Genomic DNA, 20,450 nt, shown 5'->3' with positions numbered 1-20,450 from the left:
GCAAACAGCAGTCAGTCATTTTACAAAAGTAAGTATCTTTAGAGATCCCTTCCAGCTCAAACCATTCTGTGACTGAATTTTAGCCACCATCAAAGGCTGGAGAACAACAATGCCTGTATGCAGAAAGGAGGACATTTTTATTTTAAGTGGCATGTCATGCAAACTGTCATATAAATTTCTCCTTTCCTTTAGCAGCTTTCAGTGTTTACAGAGATACTGTGGTTGCCTTCTCTGCCCATTCTCATTTTAGGAGACAGATGCCCAATTTTGCATTTATTAAATGTTCTGGTTATTTTCAAACCTCCAAAACCCTTCTTCTTGTTTTCATCATCAGATCTGAACACACCACCAGAAGGAAACAAAGTGAAGTGTGGAGACAGAAAGAACATAACTAAAACAGTTTACTGAGAATTGTTGTACTACCTGACAGACACAGGGAGGAATAAACCAAATTTATTTAAAGGCAAAGGAGTGAGGTGACAACAGGGTAATTCTTAGATTGTTACACCATTTCTTGGAAGCCAGGTCTTCTTGCACAGCACTTGTGTATCAACTGTTCCATCAAAATGGTGCAGTTTTGCCTAAAATATACTTTAAGTGTTTTTTAGAAAAAGGAGTATTTCACAGAGCACTTCCTCTTTTTATCCCTTATGTCTAAAGCAAAGACAGGTAGATTAGTCAGGACACTTACTACAGATCCTTCAAGAGCACAGCTTGTTCTAAGATAGCTAAACCATTTCTTCCAGAAGATATACTCAACAATCAACTCATACCTAAGATTTTTCACCCAGTAACTGGAGCCTGGCCAAGAACACAGAACAAAAGGGTGGCAAGGAGAGAAATAGCAGAGGGGAGACAGTACATCTGAATCCTCTGCTTGATCACTGCAAGCTTTAAACACACTGGCTCCACTTGGTGCTATTGTTTTTCTCCTAATTTGCAGCTACATGCAGTTTCTACACAGTTTGTGGCATTTGCACATTAGCATTCAATGCTTCGATTTGAAACCACATGAGGCTGAGCACCAAACCCCAAGTAAGTATGAGGTTCTGACTCCCAAAGGACTTCAGCAGAGCTGCCACAGATAAAAGCTTTCACCTCCTCATGGGCACAATGGCCAGAGCCCCACAGCAGCAGCAATGTGGACAGCTGCCTGCTCTCAACCTTCTTCTTCCACCCACTGGTGCAAAGAATTCCATGAGATCTAATGCCTAGGGCAAGCCCAGAGGCAAGAGGTAACTCTTGCCATTGCAGGAGGGATACCCCTATGTCTCTCTGCAGACAGGAAAGCAGGTGGCGAGCAGGAGAAACCAGACTGGCTCAGCTATGAACAAGTAAGTAAGCTCTGCTCTCTGCTTCAGAAGAGAGCACTTTGATAACTGAGCCAGGTAAATTATTCAGCACGGATAGACATTTCAGATCCACTCATAATTTCATCTACATACTCTGCTTCCCAGGACCACGCAGCAATGCCTCACTACAGGTTCAGCCTGTCTGTTGACCAGCAGGGAATGCCTGCAGTGCAAACATTCCAGAAGCTTCAACATTAAAGAAAAATGAAAGCAGTTTCAAATTACTGTTTTACACAGTTCAAAAAATGCAAAGCTCTTTTGTGTTGCAGACAAGAACCAGAGCTCCAGCAGAACAATTTTTGACAGCTCCAAATGCCTCTAGGCCCCAGCAAAAATTGGAACATCTAGTCTGTCCTGGAAACTCTTCTTTCCTGGCCACACACATTTCTCTCAAGAATTAAACCAATTTTTGAAAACCAGATAGAATTAAGATGCAGGGATTTAGAAGGGATTTAGCAGTGCTCCTTTTTATTTACATATTGCCACTGCTATCCAGTGCACTTCAGTCTTACAAACCCCCTAATACAATATTCCCTTCCTCAGATTTCACTGTGTAAAAATAAGATAAAGCTATCTCAAGCTACATAAAAACAGAGCATGAAGTGGGAGGCACTTCCAGGAACAAGGAAGATACAAAGGAAGCAGGTCTAGGTCATGACCTCAGTATTACGGAGTCACTATGCAAGGAAATCCAAACAGTTGCACTAACAATGAAATAAATAAATAAATAAAAAATTCCTCTTCCAATGATCCTCAAAAGAGGAAACAGATGAAAGATTTCAGACACTCTGAGAAATCCCAGTAATACTGGGTAAGTCAGAGAGCAACCAACAGGTCTCAGAGCTGAAAAACTGAACTCTGCAGATTTGGGACAGGGAGGTTCCTTATGGTAAGAGTCCAGGGCTGCTGGCACATCATAGCCCCTGCATGTCTGACCACATCATTCAAAGAAACCTAATGATCAAGACAAACTTATGTCCTCCTGGGTACCTGCTTCCTCTCTCTCTCAAGGCATTTCAATAAGCCCTAAGTTCAGGTACTGTAAAATCAGAATCACTGAGTCATTAAGGGTGAAGAAGACCTCCAAGATCATGCAGTCCCTCTGACTGAACACTTGTCAACTAAACCACAGCACTACCTGCCATGTCCAGTCATTTCCTGAACACCTCCAGAAATGGTGACTCTGCTATGTTCCCAGGCAGCCCATTCCAGTGCTTAACCACCCTTTCAGTGAAAAAATTCTTCCTGATGTGCAACCTGAATCCTCCTTGAGGACATTTTCCCTTATCATGTCCCTGGACGCCTGGGAGAAGAGACCGACCTCCACCTTGCTGCAACCTCCTTTCAGGTAGCTGCAGAGAGTGATAGAGGTCTCCCCTGAGACTCCTCCTCTACCACTAAACAACCACAGCTGAACTGAGAACAGACTGTGAAGGCTGTCAGCTCCATTTTGTCCTCCAGCACAATCCCTGTCCTGAAAAGTCCCCACAAGGCTGCCATGGCATAAACAGCCAGACTGCATACGCTGCATGAGTTTCAGATTGGTTTGAGTGCCATGGCCTGTACCAGTGTGACAAGGGGGGCACAAAGCCTCCTCCCACACTAAGATTTTCTGCAAAAATGTCTTGATGGTAACTGTCCAAACTAGACATCTGATCTGGTTTGGCCTTACAAGAGATGCAGCCAAGTTGGTGAAGAACTATCTTTCCCTCTTCTGCAGCAAGTTCAGGACATGTCAGCATTGGTTAGGTAGGAAGAACTAATAAAGGTTGAAGAGAGTTCTTTTACAGATGCAAGCTTTTGAAGAGCTTACAGAAAAATCTTAACCGCAAATTCATTAAAATAATGGGAAATGAGACAATAGTATTATTTATAAAACACTCTAGAGCTGCAGTACATAGCTGGAACTTAGCCAAGTGAGAACCCTTCCTGTCTGGGTGATGCTGAGGCTTCTGAGAACTCAAGTTTCTTGTAAGGATTAATACAAATGGCTTCACATCCATTCTGCCCCTAGGAAGACATCAGGAACATGCTGGTTCCTTCAGTGGAAACAACAGCAAAACTTTCCTGGAAAGTCTAGAGGGCACCCTCACGTGGGTGAAGAGCAGATGGGAATGTTGTGATTTTTCAGTTATTTCCATTCAAAATTATTTGTTGGAGGAATTAATCTCACTGAGAGTGACTGAAAAAACTTGTTACTCTGGGACTTTTTTTTTGACTGTGTGGGATCATGTTTTTAAATACCTCTAGTGGGTTTTCCCTAAATATAATCTTTTAAAAAATTAAGAAATTAAATAGAATGACTGGGAGAGAGAGACTGGGAGAGAAATCAGGCTAGAAGCAACCAGGAAAGGGAGCTAACTTCAAGGAAATAAGGTCTTAAGCATCTTCCTGTAAGTCATACATACAACCCACACTGCAGCTGAACAAGGCGTTTTTATTTAGTAACAGGGAACCTGCAGGTTATACACATGGAGATGAAGTATATGATCTCCTGTAGGGCATCACAGGCTGGGTTTTCAGGACTGTTGTATTTGTGCAGCTATTTTCATCCAGAACTCTATGCCCACAGAAAATGAAGTACTTGAAGTGAAACACAAGTACTACATTTTGAGCTGATGTAACAACAGGTTAAGGTCACCCTGCCAGACAAAATTAACTAGGCACAAAAGCTTTCTCCTTTACTTTTCACCAATACAGCTGCAATCCTGGTGCTAGTGAAGTGACAAGTATTGCTGGGGATTTCAATACATCAGCAATGTACCTTAGAGTCTAATGTGTATATAAACACACTTCTGTTGGTCAACCTAGAACAAAAGGATGGATTCCCCCTCCACCAAGCCATCTCCATAGGGGGATGTGCTTCTACTCCATCTCCATGCAGTTAGGTTGATTTAAACCACTGAGGGTGGTTTAAGCTAACAAAGCCAAAGAGAAGATAAAAGAGACTGGAAACAATCACATTAGTACATTAGCATGGGATGGTGAAGTGTTAAATTTTCCCAGCTCTATCCATAACCACTTCTTTATCTATACTTGTCTTGATCCAAGAATAATTCTGAAGACAATTCTTTTCTTGTATGACAACTAGACAAAGTACTAAAGAAAATTAGATACTGTCAGCTTTACATGAAGTAGCTAGTAAATAAACACTTTCATTTGTACAGGAGTAAGAAACAGAATTATACCTCCTTTTTGCTCTCCTTGTTTTGTTCAACTTCAATGTCAATAGGGTTATTTCCATTTGCTTCCTCCATTTCATCCTCACTGGAAGACAAAAGCAAACAGTACTGTATTAGTTTGTGAGGCTCTCTTTTTCTATAAACAGCACGCTAAACAAAAGCATGAATGCCATAGAAAGCCCAAAAGCTTTCCTTAGTTTTATTCTCAGGATGTGGGTTTTTTGGGGGTTGATGTTGATTTTATTTGGTTTAAGTCAATAAATTCTTAATTCTGAGGATAGTGCATATAGGAATGCTTCTCAGCAGTGTACTTAGGCAAAATAAATCTACACAGATGAAGGCAAGAGACATGAAATTAATTCCACAAGTTATCTTTCAAAGAACATGGGACACTAAGCATTTTTACTTCAGGCAAACTGAGACAGAAAGAAAGACCTAAAAATATAGCAAGTTGCTAAAACACAGATTTCATACAACTCCTTAATATTTAGCAAAACAGAGATGCACAAGATGAACTCCCTCAAGAACAAGCACAAAAAATGCTTGATTTTTTCTGGTTTTAGGTTTGGCATTTTTTTCAGTGACAGCCTCACATTTTATTCTCCCCTGGAAAAGAAAAAGACGTTATCAGTTACAGAGTAATAGGCATGAAATTGAGGCCATATTGAAAGCAACCTTGGCACACCTGTCCAGTCTGGCTTAGGTGGCATTTTAATCAAACATTAAATCAAACACGTTTTCATGATTTAGAATTTTTGTACTGTACACAAAGTCAATTGCATTGTCCATTTGAAATGATGCCCAGAAACAGAAGAAATAAGCTGATGTAATCAAAGCATTTTTATTAATCAAAAAAAATAAACCTATTTTGTCATACCAGACTTCATAGCATGTGCTGAGCAGCATCAGCTGGTGCAGATATGTCACAGCTCCAGGGCATGGCTGTGCTCACAGGGAGCAGGAGCCAGCAGGCACAGCACGTGCTGGTGAGCTTGGCTGTGGCATCAGCTCTCACATGGCCATGTCCCTGCTGCAGCCACATCCTAAGGAGGAATGAGCTGCCATCCCTCTCCACAAGAGCAGGCACTCGTACAAGCCACTTCTGCTCTCCCAAGCCACCTGTCTCACCAGCTGATTCACAAGACTTTTAGTCTGGGTAGTGATGATTCCAGGGAATCCACCCCCAAGCACCCCCTCCCAGAGCTGCACACACAAAGTCCCTCACATACAACTTACAAAAGGTGCTGAAAACCTGGTCCCAAATGCACTGAGAGCTGTGTTACTGGCAATCTGAGGGGCTGAGGAACTTCCCTGCCTAGCCACAAAGGGGATATAGAGGTATTTGAGTGAGGTACATCAGACAGCCTCTTCTCTTAACCCCATCTCCAAAAGAACTTCCTTGTGTTCTCACCTAGGTTGAGATTTCAGCCTTCTCACAACAGTCTTTGCTGTGCTGATAGTTTGCTCTTGTATTCTACCAAGTGCCCCAGACATGAGCTGAATTAAAGCCCACCTCCTCATTTCTGCAGTTGTAGACACTGATTGCCATAACCAGAGAACACTTTTGAAGTTCTGCCAATACCAAATGGCACAACACAACCTGAAAATCCAGGCACCCTAAACTCACCCAGAGTGGACTCCACACCCTGCATGGCTGCACTGACAAATCCTTTGAGGGTGCAGGGGTTTGACTATTTTACATAATGGAGAGGAAGAACAGAAATCAAGCTGACAGCCCGGTGCTTAGCTTCCTGCAGATGTAAATCAAGTAAAGCATTTCCAATCCAGCTGCCTTCCTCAAAGGTTACAGAATTACAGCACACGGCAGCCCATACAGTTCTTTCCCGTTCACCAGATGGTCTGAGGTGCTACTTTTCCTAGCAAACAGGCATAGTTACTGAGAGGTGTATTTCTAAATTCCAGTAATTCCATTTGTGAGCACAGAACAAAAAGAGAGAAGAGTATTAAAAGACCTTAAACTACATGGTGCAAGACAAACACATACTCCATACAAAAGATTTCCCCTCCCCAATAACTTAGTAAGAAAGCTGAAAACCTAAACAAACAAAAAGCCCCAACAACCAGGATGGGGAGCAGAAAAACAGTCTCTGCAGAGAAGAGAAAAGAACAGAATGGAAAAAGAGACTCAGGTCAAAGAAAGCCAACCAAAAACTGGACAAGTTGGCTGTCAGTACTCTCTCTGGCCCTGCCTGCTAAGCAAGTATTGCTGACCTAACGGAGAGATGGGAGAGGTTGAGTGAGTCATTGGTGCAGCACAGCTCAACCCTAGAAACGTCTTTCTTCCCACTTCCCAAACACGACCTGCTCACAAGCAGTGGAGCCAGCAAACAGCCAACTGGGAAATGCAACAACCCCTCTGAGGGGAAAGGCATTTCCAGAATTTTGTCCAATTACGTCAGAAGTCTTCCAAAGGCAGGCACACTTCAAGTCTGGTTTGCAAAGGCCTTAACTGCATTTTAGAGCAGGTTGAGAAGGCACCTGCATCAAGCAGATGGAGTTGCTGCTGTTCAGAGTGGTTGTTTTTACCACAGTCACCTGAAACCTCTGCATTTCTCAGGCTCTTTCAGCTCCAGAACTAGGTGAAGTCACCAAGTGACAGTAACTGTACAGATACTTACACTGCTGACCTACCTTTAAGGCTTGCATGGGTATCCAGGAGGGTGAGCTTGCAGAAAATGCATGACTCAAGCTCATTTGCTGAATCTCAGTGTTTAATGACCTCCTGATCACCACCAGCCTCACCCAAATGCCAAAGCACCCAGCACTCCCTGGAACAGCTCAGCCAGAGAGCTCATCCTGAGTTCCCCTGTGCTACCCTCTTCTCAGTCACTCAAAATCAGAGCCTTAACTTCATGTTTCTCAGAAAACAGAGCTTGGCCTGGCAGCCTTTTCTTGGTCACAGTTCTCTAAGGGGCAGGAGAGGAAGGGTCTGTGTGTGTACAGGCACAGGCTGAGAGGGCTCCTGCACTGGAGCCTGTTTCCTGTAGCAGGTGCACATTTTCATCTGCTGAGCATCACATGGAGGAAAAAAAGGCAGATTTCAGCCCTTTCATTAACTCCTTTTATTGTCCTGCTTATCAGCTCTTCTGGCTCTGCTGACAACAGTGCCAATCAGATTGTAAACAGCTTTAATTTCCATTTCCCAACCCTCAAGCACTACCAGAGAAAAAGTTTTAGAATGGTGGGACTGTAGCCAGTGCACTGGAGGGCAACCAGGAACTGCAGTGTCAAAAGAGTGAACACAGCTAGCTGCCAACTGCCTTTTGGCTTTAAGCAAAGCAAAACTCAGCAGGGAAGAGAGGTGGGGAAAGGTGTGGTACCAGGAAACATTTTGGGGAAAATCCTGCATCTGGTTTCTTACAAGCTAACAGGAATTTCTGGGACAGACTAAAGAAATCAGTGTGTGCAATAGATGGCCTTTCTGCTTGCAAACCTACCTTTCCTCACGTTCCCTTTTTTGTTTACGAGCATGACGGTCCATCACACTAGTTTTAGTCCTTGTCTTCTTCCAGGAGTAGTAAAATTTCACCAGGCTGGCTATTGATTTGTCAGGAAGCTGTAAATTAAACATGTATCCTTTTATATGTTTATATGTAAAGTATCCCCAGAAGTTCACATACAATTGGTCTGTTTTTCCAAGGAACATCTGACCTCTTGACATTGGATTCTCCCAAAGGCTCAAGCAAGGCAGTTCTGCAACCTGACAAAAATTATCTATGGGGGAGCGTTTCAGGTGAGTGCCTACTATTTAGGACATCAAGATCTCTAAAAAGCATCTCAGCAAGCTTCCACTCACCAGCCAAGCAGCTGGTTCCCTCCAGAATAGGGGAACACAGCAAGAGCAAATCTGAAATGAGGCCTCAAAATTGAGGTAACAGTTTTAAAGCCAGAACAGACCTAAAAGCCGACACAGACACATGTAAACAATCACAGAAACTGCTGAATTGCAAACATCCCAAGCATATCTTTGATGTTTGGTTAAATAGGTTTATTCACACCATTCACATGACAAAGTCTATTCAAAGGTCACAACAAAGGAGATTTTCAAAAGGTGAAATGCTACTGTATGGTGAACTGAGGGTACAGGAAAACACAAATTTTTTTTTTGTCCTCTTACACAAATGCCATTACCCTGTAACTAGGAAAGAAAAGTCTGCCTCCAAAAAGCATAAAACTATATTAAGACTAATTCTCTACTTTTGAGGTGCTCTATCTGGATGCTCTTACACAGGACTTGTAAAAGGTGGAAGTCCAGTCTTTTCTTATGAATAAAACATGTGTCTGATTCAGTTTGGAGGGCAGAGCAGGTGGGGAGGAAAACAAAACTCTGAGCAAGAGCCAGATCTCTTTCACTCAAACACTGCAGTTTAAGTCTTCACCTGAGACAAACTTGGTTCTCAAACTGCAGACTGACTTTAGGTTCTAATAACAGATCACACCAGCACTCCCCCTCTGGCCCACAGCTGCACACAGGCAGATATCCACCTGGCAAAGCACAGGTGCTAAGTCAATGCTGTGTTGCCAACAGCCATGCAACAGGCTGGTGCTCTGAAATTAAAAAGAGTTCCACAGAACCAACTCAGGGACAAGGCTGTTCATGACAAACATCCACTTGGCTATAAACCTGTACTAAGAGTGCCAAAATATCAGAACCAGCTCTGGCAAATAATGTAACTTGCCTTTCATTCTCTGGCTTTGGAGATTTCTCCCCTCAGTTCCAATCTGCAGGGGTGCTAATGGGGCAGCATCTACAAACTAACAACTAACACGCTCCTGAGCCATTGATTCCTGTCCCCTGCTAAACACAAAGCTTCATGCCATTTAATTCCTTTCATGCAGAATCGCTTTCCTGGGAGTAACAGTAAAAAAATATCATTACCTAGGGAACAGTGCATGAGCTTGGCATCCCTGTATTGGAATGCACTTCACTCAGGGACAGAAAGCCATGCTTCTGCACATAAACCAAATTGAGAACTTCTTGCTTTGGCAGTTAACCAACCAACAGGACGGGCTTTATGTTCTCTTTTCCCCAGGACATTCCCCTGCCCTATTTTCCCTCCTATACAAGAACACAGGAATAAAGCTGCTTCACTCTTCAAGAGTCCCATCACCTGACCCAAGGTGATGTTGTGATCCAAGGGAATGGGAGACTCTAGGACTCCAAGAACATTTGGAAATTAATGTCCATGAAGGACAAGGAACATCAAGGAAGACATGATGAAAACAAGCCTCCTTCTGCCATCCTTTTGAAAAGGGACCTTCATCCTTGGACAGCAAGTGACCTTTCACTTTTCAGCAGGATCCACAATACAGACCTGTGTCACATGTGCTTTGAAGAGGCTGAACAGACTGCAACAGCCTAGGCTCACTTCAAAGGGTCACAAACAGTGGAACTGGGTCCTGCTGGAACACTCAAGAGGCTACTTTACTGAAGGAGAGCAAAGACCAAAGTCTAGTTCCCACCCAGGTGATGAACCACTTGAAGACACTCTCAAGATACAATTAATACAAATTTTCACAACCCATCCTCTCCCTCTTTCAAAAGAAAACTGCACACTCCCTAGCACTTCCATTTCAGGCAGAAACCTATCCCTGAAGTTTTCAATCATACATTTAAAACAGTATCATTACCAACCTAAAGCAAAGGACTGAAGCTTGCAAGGATGTATAAGCCTCCAACACAGCATCTGCTGACAGTCCCAAATCACATTAAGCACAGACTTTATCATTCAATAAAATTAATTCCTAAAAATCAGACTGTAAGAAAGGAAATCAACTTTGCACAGAGATGATCTTTAGTGCATATGTGTACAGACCATGCCTGAACTCCAGCTGAGACAAACACTACCATAGCACACAGGGGACTGAAAACTGTAATTTCCAACCAAAAAAATCACACAGTCATAGTTTATCCTGAACCAGTAAAGCACTTCAGGAAAATACTTCTACAGAGACTCTGGGAATAATATTGTTTCTTTCTATTCAGGGTAGCATTTTCCCTCTAACATTCCCTTTGGCCTGCTCTCTCTCAAGAGCATTAGACACACATTCAACACAAACAGCACTGAAGACAACAGTCTGTTCTGCTTTCCCACTCCTGCAACACACTTACCATCTGCTGGATCCTGTGAAAGGTTTTCCCATGGAAACTGAAGGCCTGTTCAAACAAGACCTTGTCTTCCACTGTCCACTCATCTGGGAACGGAGTAAAGTTTGGCAGATCTGCCAAAGACTTCTCGATGTTGTGCTTGTGCCAAAACAGCATCCCAAGAGCCTAGAAATAACACAGACACCAAAGGTGACAATTGTAATCAAAAGAAACATCACTGGAAAATGGAAAGGGAGAGCTACAACATTTTTCTCAGGCAACACATTAGACATAATTTTAATTCTCAGCTACATCAGATGCTTTTCTGAGTGCAAGAAACCTGGAATCTGCCCCCCAGCTAGGCTGTGAAGACCAGCCCCAAGTTTATCAAAACCACACAGGTCATCATGTAATAAAAGATTAGCAACAGAAAGGTGGGAGAAAAAACTTAAGAAATTACTTCAGCTTTACTGATCATGATATGCACAGGTAAGCTGAGCAAAGGCTTGGGAAGTCTACCTAAAGAAGACTGGACAAAAGGCAGCTTCTTTCCAGTGCCGGACTCCATTTCCTGGCAATTAGAAGGATGGTTTCATTGACTGGGGGTTTTTATAATTGTTTACGGGGTTCTTTCTGAGGGGGAACAGAAAAGAGAAGAGAATGAAACAAGAACTGGAAGAAGGAAAGGCAGAGAACATGCACCACCTTGACTTGCTGCTAAAAAGTTCCTGGCCCAAAGAGGAATAAATCTCACACATTCTGGGGGCTGCTCTTTTGTTCCCTTGAGAGAGACCTCATTTTGCTGCTGCAGTCTCTGGTTCTCAGTTCCAAAGACAAAGTGCCTGTGCTGCACTTCACCACCTGCAAACCCTTCCCCTTCTGCCGTCTCTGAGACACTCGTGCACAGCCCCCCTCCCCAGGGCTCCACAGCCCCTGTGTGCTATGACACAACACTACCTCTGGCATGCCAGCAACCACTGCAAGTCATTTTGGGATGGTCTGACTCTGCAGAGCTAAAAAACAGCCTTTCACAATTGCTGAGAAGTGAAAACAATCCCTAACATGCTGAGTAAAATGTAAGAGTAACCTGCTCAACATATGCAAACTCAGCTCAAGTTTCACAGCCACAGTTACCCTCATCTAGTAGTTTCACCTTGGCTGCCCAGCATTACAAAATCCCTCCAAAACTGGGGTTTCCCCATTACTTTGCTATGCAAAAAAGTAGTTCCTTTATGGGATCTCACACCCCTGAGATTCTGCAGAGAGCATGCATATAAATGTTAGTGTTATCCAAGATCTTGCCCAGATTCTACTGGGCTCTCAGTGCTGCCTGGACACCTTCTCCTCCCTTCTGCCACCATGCAGAACAAGTAGTAATCTCAGTTGTAGCACAGTCACTCGAGATGCCACAGAAGCCACACAGCTGTTTTGGCAAGGATAGGTCAAAGAAACTATTTTGCAATCACGAAGGACTGAGTTTTCTCTCCCCTGACAATCTCATTCAGCTTCAAATACGAGATCTACCTGACATCCCTATGATGAAGCAAGGGATAAACAAGGAGCGAGACATTTTGGGAGGGCAGAGTAGCATTAAATAGCACTGAGGTGTTAGTAAAGACTGAGGGAAGAGCTGCTAATATAAAGCAAGAGGTAAACAAAAAATATTTTCCTTATAGGCTTGTTTAAGAAGAGATCAGTATTCATATTCCACCTGTGCAGCCCTGGAAGAACTTTGCACTCATACACAGGTGAGCACAGGCCCTTTGTCCCAGGGTGTGTGACAAAGGCTGGCAAGAAAGGCCGGGTCACAGACAGACTTACTGTGGTGCTTCTAAAAGTCTGTGACTACTACAGCACAGCACAAAACCCCACAGCTGTCTGCAGCACCAGCTGAAGTGCCTGCCCTGCCAGAGCTCACTGGCCTGTGGGGAGCCCACCCTTTGCCTGCCCTGGGGCTGGCCAGGCTGCAGGGACTCCCAGCAGCACAGTCCTGAGCCTCCAGCCATGATCCAACAGCAGCAGAGCCAACAACAGGGCACTGAGCCATGGGCAAGGGGAGTGAAAGGACAGGGATGGGAGCCGGGCTGGCACGGATCGGGCAGCTGGACAGGAACTCTGCTGGGCAGAGCAGCACCAGCCGGCACACGCCCCAGCACCCTGCCAGCAGCTCCCACCCCCTTCAGCAGACTGGCACATCTCAGCCTTTAAAGGGATGTTTTGGGCAGTGGGCACAGGTGGAAAAAAGGCAATCTCTGTATGATGACTGTTAGCTAAGCCACCTGGACAGAGGAGCAAAGTGACTGGCCGTCAGGGGAACGCGCGTGTGGGAGAGAGCTGCCTTGGCCAGCAAAGCCCAGAGACAGTGGCCAATTGCTAAAGTGAGCTTTTACTGGCTTCCAGAGAGTCTGTATCAGCTTGTCCAGTTACCCAGCCAACAGCAACTCCGATGATACCTGCTGAAGACAGAGTTTCCCTTGGTGACACAAATAATCATCCTGATTTGAAAGCCTTGACACTTGTCCCTATAATACAAAATGAATGTGTTCCTTCCAGAGCAACACAAGCTAGATCCTCTCCAGTTATTTCCTGAAAATGCCTAGCACAGCTCTCTAGGAAATCCCAAAGGACATGGCAAACATGTTTAACTCCTAAGTATTATGTGAGAGTGCTACAGAAGGAATGAGAATTTTTAGGAGCAGGGACACTTTTACAAGCTGCTCAGTCACTTTACGCTCTGTTGTGGCAAGTCATGCAACTTCTTTACACAGAGGGAGAGAGAAAAATGGAGAAAAAGACTCAAAGGAGTGAGTGGGAGGTCTATATTTTCAACATTAAAATTAATGCAAATCTCTGTTAGCTAAATTTAAGTTTCTCAAATCACAAGAATTCAGTGGGTTTTTTTTTTTTTTTAAATCACAAGCTTCACTGTCATCAGTCTTCTCTATCAGTCTTTACTTTCCAAACAACACTTCTCCACTAAAATAATGAAACCCATTTCTACTATTCCAAGACCATCTCTCTTGAAATGTTATCCACAATAATAAATACTAGGGTATACCAATATCAGCTGAAGAGAGTTACCATCTTTATTTTCATTTTAAGTTCACAGCCTTTTGATGCCTTCACGTTCATTTTATTGCTGTTTTCTGCTCTTAGAAACTACAATTATCAAGCCTGACCATTCCTAGTTTTGCCAGAAATTTTGCTGGCTATCTCAACTTCAGTGTTCTTGTTCAGCAAGAAGTCTTTTTGAGCATGAGTATCAACCACTGGAAGTCCGACTCAAGGATGACACAGAATCATTTCCATAGAAGCCCTTTCCCATCCCAACCATCTGTTTCTATGCTCACAGCCTCTGTCTGAACAATTTCATAAACTTTCATGGTTTTGTACTTGTAGAGACAGTATGCGATTTGCCAATACACTCAGTCATGACATTCCCTGCCTTCCCTTTCCGAGCAACTACGAGTGCATGAGGAAACTCCACAGAATTCAGAAAAGTTTCCCAGGCACAGATCTACTCATCTCCCCAGCAAGTTTTGAAATCATTGTCAGTTAACACAGGAAAGATTAGTACACAATCCTAGACCACAGGGAATAAAAAGGAGAGGTCTGTTTCTCAGACCAGGATTTCAACCCCTAGGTTACAGGTACTGGATATGGGTCAGTGGCCACTGGCAAAGTCCTCCCCTGTTTACTGCACTGACAGCCAAGGTGCTCATCTGTGAAATGCAAAATGATTTGCAGCACACTTTTAAGGTAAATAACTGTGGGTATCAGTTTGCCTCAGAAAAGCACATGATGGTTCAATAGCTCATTAATAACTGGCAAAACATCCATGAAGCAGAGATGGAGCAGTCAGCTGGAAACTGCAGTGCAATCAGGCAGCCATCCAAAGATAAGCCAATCTTTTTAACATTGTTTAGGGGTTCTCAAAGTGCTCAAGAAGCAGTCACCAGAGGAAGCATAATACTCATGGCCAGACTCCATTAGAAATTATGATGGTTTTGTTTTTCTTCTTTTGACTCTTGATGTAAAACTAGGAGTAAATTCTGTATACACAGGATACAGGCTACTATTAAGAACAGTTGGTTTTGGGACAAGTCGTAGAGTAGAAAACATAAAAGGTACAGAAAGAAAGAAGTCGTTCTAGGCAGTCACTTAAACTCATGCTTGAATACTTGATGAAAAAGGTTTTAAAATAAAGTATTCAATGGGTTGTTACCTGCTCCATATTGTATCCATGCTTCTCTTTAGCAATGGCAATATATTCGTCCACTGAAAAACAAAGAGAAGGTGTAAGTGCATTTCGTATCATGATCTCATCTCCCCTTCCCTTTCCCAGTCTAAACCCAGATCTGCAGCTCTGACTTCAGCCCTCCACAGAGAACTCTCATGAACAGCTACGGTTTCCAACAATCCAGGAACAGAAGGAAATGTAATAAAAACAAGCCACCAGACAAACTACATGTTTTCCTTAAGCCTAAATGGTCCATGATATCCAATGCCGTTCCAGTACTTCTGAAACACAGCCTACAGTATTTCAGAACTTGTTCATCAAAACTGTAGGCATGACTCTGTCAGCTGCTTTTTGGGGTGTGTGTTCATTTTGTGGTGGGTTTTCTTTATTGGCTGGCTGGTGGTGATTTTTTTCATAGCCCCAGAGTTGTTGTTTTCTTAAGGAAAAACATCCCCAGACACAATCCATACCTTCCAATACTGCAAGAATCCTAGTGTTGCACAACCACTGCAGATACCTTGGTAAATTTTTCAACTCTTAGGTCTCAGCAATTTTTATCTTGGACCAAACCCCCACACTCTTGTATCATCATGACCCATGAGCTTCTAACCTTTACAATGTGAATGTGCACTGAGAAGTTATACTTTGTATAGATGGGACTAAACCCAAATGTCTCTCACTCAGTGTGACTGAGCCCACATTATGTCCAATAGCACCCACTTGAGAGGAACGGATCAAAGTTAGTAGTCGTGGTGGTGTTGTGAAGTCTGTGCCCTTGTGTCTGATCATTATTATCCACACTGTAATGAAAGTAACACCCTTGAAAACAAAAAAATTAATCTAAAAGGTGAGACTCCTGCTTCATCTAGAGGAGTGGAAGATGCCAGAAGCACTGGTTGCCTGTACAATCCCCAACAACTTGCTAGTAGTACCCTCACATAAAACTGATACACACAGCCAAAGTTTTCATCCTTGTACAAAAATTAGACTTCACAATGAGTCACATAGCAATGAACTCAAAAATCATTCCCCCTTCTTTTTCTACAGATACCCAGGGAGGAATGAAAGCAAGTTACAGTGCTGGACACCAGACTCACAGAGAGCATGCACAGCAAGGAAATGGTTCTGTGCACTCTGCAGCTAAGGAAACCACATTTCCCACAGTCTGGACCCCATGATTAACTTCAGCTCTCAAAGGTGCTTCTTGCCTATTTTCTACCTTTATGAACACTCTTATGGAATAGCATAGTATCCTTTAAAAGCTCTTCCGTCAAGCTGGGACAGTCCTCAATTATTCCTTCAGCTTCTTAAACTAAGCTATAAGCTCAAAAGGTACTGGGAAAACAGAAAGGATAAATCAGAAACACACAGCAGGAGAGCACCAGCCTCTTATTTTCAACTTGTCATTAATAAGAATTGAGATCTAGGTACTTAAAGTAGGCATCCCATCTTTAGCCAATATGACATGTGGTAAAAATCAAGACCTTCATCTGAAAAGTACAAAAACTCTGTGTTAATTTTCACAAAATGGTGTTGGAAAAGAGGGACTTGTTAAGTGCTCTGCAAAAGTACATGAGAATATTACAGCCATATGCTGCGGCAGGAGAAGAGCATGCTGTAAACACAGGCACAGCTCCACATTAGCAAGGACATTCCATGAGGTTCTTGTCCTTCCATGCTCCCACCTGCACACCATGGCAACTCCCAACAAGCTGACAAACCTGTTCATTGCTCCATGTTCTAGATCCATCCAGTAAAAGTTTTATTAGCCTGGTGGAAAAAGGTCTAGCCACAACCATTCATTTGCACTGCTACAACACAAACACATCTGTCTCTCTAAGTCGACAAATTATTTCTAAGAACCATGTTGAACTGGGATGAAAACCATCCCTTCTTGCAAACAACCTTTTCTTGCACAAGAGAAACATAAAGGCAGTGGAGGTGCTTGGGACAATGACCAACTTCCTAGGCTGAATTTGCTGCATTGCCTAATATAACATCCTGAGGGTTACCAATGCCTAGCATGAGCCCTGAAAATCAGCTTCACCACAGGAAGAAAAAAAAAACCAACTTGCAAAACCACATCACAAGCCGAGAACATGATCCAGAAAAGACATATAGGGTAAACAGGGACAGAGAAGGGAACTGCCTCATACACACCATCCCTTCCCTCCACATGCCCAATGGGGCAGGGAACCTCAGTAGAACAGGGGCAGAACAGCAACTTCAGGTGCTTCCAGAGTTACAAAACCACATCAAGGACAACAGCTGCCAGGAAACTCTACATGCAGCATTTCCCTGTAGTTCAGCTAAATGCTCTCTGCTTCCTTAAAAAACAGGTATTGCCCATGCAGTGTTATATATTTTGTCTAAGGAGGACGTGAAGGAAGGAGGAGGGAAAGGAGCCGAATTCTCTCAAGTCCAAGGCTGAATTAAGCTCCTGAATGCTAAGTACTACTGCATTAACTACCCTGCTTTCACCATGGAAAGATCTACAGCTCCTCATCTTATCCTTTAATATATACAGAGAAGAAATGAGGTCGTTGTCCTTTCCAGCATATTATCTTTCTTATGCCTGACGTTGTTAAGTAATGAAAACGTATTTGCTCCCCAAAAAATCATTACAGCATTTTCTCTCCTAACTAAGCAATAATATTAGCAAGGTCTCCACATATCAATAGGATTTCTCTTCAAACAAGGCAATACACCACAGAGCCAAACAGTAGATTATGAGTGACTAGACAACATGAAAGTAAGCTTTCAGGAAAAGATGCTTTTACTGTCACGGTAGGTTCTGTAACACCTCAGTATTATATCTCATTGTTACAGTGGAGGAAGAGAAAAGAAAAAGGCAATAAGGCAGTAAACTGACCAGGAGCACATAGCAGTAGTACTCCTACACACTAAAAGAGCATTTGTGGGTGAAGGACAGACAAGGAGTACTCCACCGTGCTCTCCTCTTGGCTTGTTTCCTGCCTGCTTACTGCCAGACTAGCCCCTCCTGCTTGTCATTTCTTGGCTAACTGAGCTCACTTGCTTTGATGCTTGCACCCGAGAGGAATGACAGTCCCTTGAGCAATCCTTTCGATTGCTCTTTCTTTACCTTCCCCCTCCATATGAAGTTAGCAAGGAAGAGCATGGCACCAGCTGAGTCACGGATCCCTTTAGTCTCCCATACCAGTAGAGCCTGGAATTGTCACAAGCTCAATGCTTTACATGCCACACCAGATAAAGAAGTGTCCTCTTCCACCTCTGCCTTCCCTCCGCACCTCTAGCGAGCACTCGGCAGCAGGCATGTGAAATTCTCCTCGCCGCATTTCAGTGGCGTTCAGTCACGCTCGGTGTGTAACCCAGCAATCTGTTTAGACATCACAGCCCAGAGCCAGAGGAGCCTGAGGCAGAGCCCTGCTTACACCAGAAGAGACAGACTGCCAGCACAGCTCGGAGCTGCTTTCCAGAAGAGAACAAGCAAGAGCAGCAGAGAAATCCCAGCTCATTTCCCCCAGCAAAAAATACACCACCAAGCACTCTTCCTACCAGCATAACTTTTTCCTGAACAGGGTAGGTAAGAGTATCCTCACCTCCCATCCAACTCATTTCCCTACACCAGAAAGATATTTCAACACAGACTAGGCCAAAAATACAATGAAACTTGAATAGAGACAGTTGTGTGACAGAAGATGCATTGCTCCTGTGAAGGTTCTTGTTGCTACTAGAAACCAGATGGGGGGAGGGACAGAGAAGAGAACCATAAAATGTATTTCTTCACCTATTTGGCTACATTTCTTCTCTCATGTGCATTTTAGCTGTGTTGGGGTGAGCAGGATCACTCTGTCCACCCCACACCCAAAATGGAGTGAGCACTGGCCCAAAGAGCCCCTTCCTACAATCAGTCATGCTCAGGAAAGCAGGAGTAGCACAAAAGTCAGGGATGCAAGGGGAATAGAGCCTCACATACACACTGTCACCAGCAAAGAGGGGCACAGAGTGCTCAGATGCTAAAAGACATCTCCTGAATAAAAGATGACTGAAGGACCCTGGGTGTAGTCCTAAGACAGCCAAAGAGGTAAGGGAAATGGAAGGGAGTGGCAAAGGAAGCACAGAAAGATGTTTCCACCCCCCTGCCCTCTAGAGAGGGGAGTTTGACCAAAATGGTACCCTTAACCCCCTGAATTTTGTGTTCTTGTTCCCAGCCAGCTTTCTCATAAAGACTTGCCTTTTGCTAACTCACCCTCCTGCAAAAATTCCTCACCAAGAGGCAAAAGAAAGAGGAACCTCTTGGCTGACACAGGGAAGGAGGAAAACGAGCAAACAACTGCATTGCTGATTTTCAGTCCCACATCCTTGAACAGTGAATTGAGACGTAAAACATGAGCATTTATTTCAGAAGGGCAGGAGAACTGTGAAAAGAGAAATGCCTGAAAAGAACGACTCCCCTCATCACCGTTTGATCACATTTCAATCTCTCTGAGTGGGTCCTTCTGGAGAATTTCTCCCTCCCACCCAAACTGCTTGTCAATGACCCCACAAGAATCACATGGTGCTCAGCAGAGTCAATGACCCTAAGGCAGGTTTGCAGCATGAGTGAGTGTGCTGAAGCCTATAGAAAGCAACAGGAATGCAGAGGTAGAGCTGTTGCTGCAACCTCAGTTCACCCCTATTACTAGGGTACTGCAGGAGCTCTGAACACTTTGCATATTACGTGATGCAATACCCTGGCAGAACAGGGTGAAATGAGGACAAAAGCAGCATCCTTTGCAGCCTCAGTAATGTGCTTCACAGGCTTTGATCAATGCTGGAACCTGCAAGGAATTCTGGATGTTGCTATACATCTTTCCCTCCCCTCCATCTCCTCTGAGAATAGGAAAAAAAATGAAAGAAGAGAAAAAAACAAGAGAGAGTCAAGACCCAAAATAAATCTACACTATATAAAGAAAATAAGGACATGTAGACACGTGAAACTTTTCCGAATTCCAAAACACAATTATGACGGTACACAAACAACCGAGCACAGTTTTCGCCTCGCCTATAATAAAAACGAGCAGCTGCATTGCCGTCCCGCTGCCCTGGTGGCACCGGTGGAGCACTCCTGCCACCTCGTGGTCCCAGCTCGGGAGAGAAAGCTGCCAAAAGCACACCAGCCTGCTCAATTGTCTCCCTAAAGTCAGCTGCACCTGGACGCAGGGGAAGCAGGCAAAGATCCTGAGAAAAATCACTTCAATGAAACTAAAGCCCACCTGATCTTAGAGGTCGTTCTAACCTTAATTATTCTATGTTTCTATTCAGAAGGTTCTTATGCCTTGGAAAAGCTATTTCCTCTTCTTGGTAAGATGTGATGTAACAGGCAGGAGAAGAGAGGGAGACAGAGCATGGAGGTGTTTTGTGTCCTGTGCTGACCCACCTGGGCAGGCACACAGCCTCCTTTAACACCGTTTCTAGGAACAGAGAGTGCTAGTTACATAGACACAAAGGCTACTTAAAAACCACTTCACGCAACTGAAGGCACAAGAGGATTTGGGCTTCAACTCCACTGCATCTGCAGCAGGTGAGGATAAAGTCTGGATGCA

The 20,450-nt window shown here is 43.7% G+C and overlaps 1 protein-coding gene across 3 annotated transcripts in view; it reads right to left on the bottom strand.

The window, feature by feature from the left end:
- Positions 1-20,450, bottom strand: part of RCOR1 (REST corepressor 1) — an 83,432-nt gene that overhangs the window by 8,930 nt on the left and 54,052 nt on the right. For all 3 annotated transcript variants that reach the window (XM_041476276.1, XM_041476274.1, XM_041476275.1), the window contains 4 exons: positions 14,869-14,921; positions 10,668-10,829; positions 7,993-8,111; positions 4,541-4,619 (listed from right to left, as the gene is read on the bottom strand). In XM_041476276.1, the coding sequence (XP_041332210.1) occupies positions 4,541-4,619; positions 7,993-8,111; positions 10,668-10,829; positions 14,869-14,921 (413 nt within the window). The remainder of the gene's footprint in view (positions 1-4,540; positions 4,620-7,992; positions 8,112-10,667; positions 10,830-14,868; positions 14,922-20,450) is intronic.

Source organism: Pyrgilauda ruficollis, unplaced genomic scaffold, assembly GCF_017590135.1.
Source record: "Pyrgilauda ruficollis isolate IOZ18807 unplaced genomic scaffold, ASM1759013v1 scaffold38, whole genome shotgun sequence".
In the NCBI taxonomy this organism is placed as follows: Eukaryota; Metazoa; Chordata; class Aves; order Passeriformes; family Passeridae; genus Pyrgilauda; species Pyrgilauda ruficollis.
The sequence above is the reverse complement of the archived record's forward strand: the minus strand, read 5'-3'. Positions and strand labels throughout refer to the sequence as shown.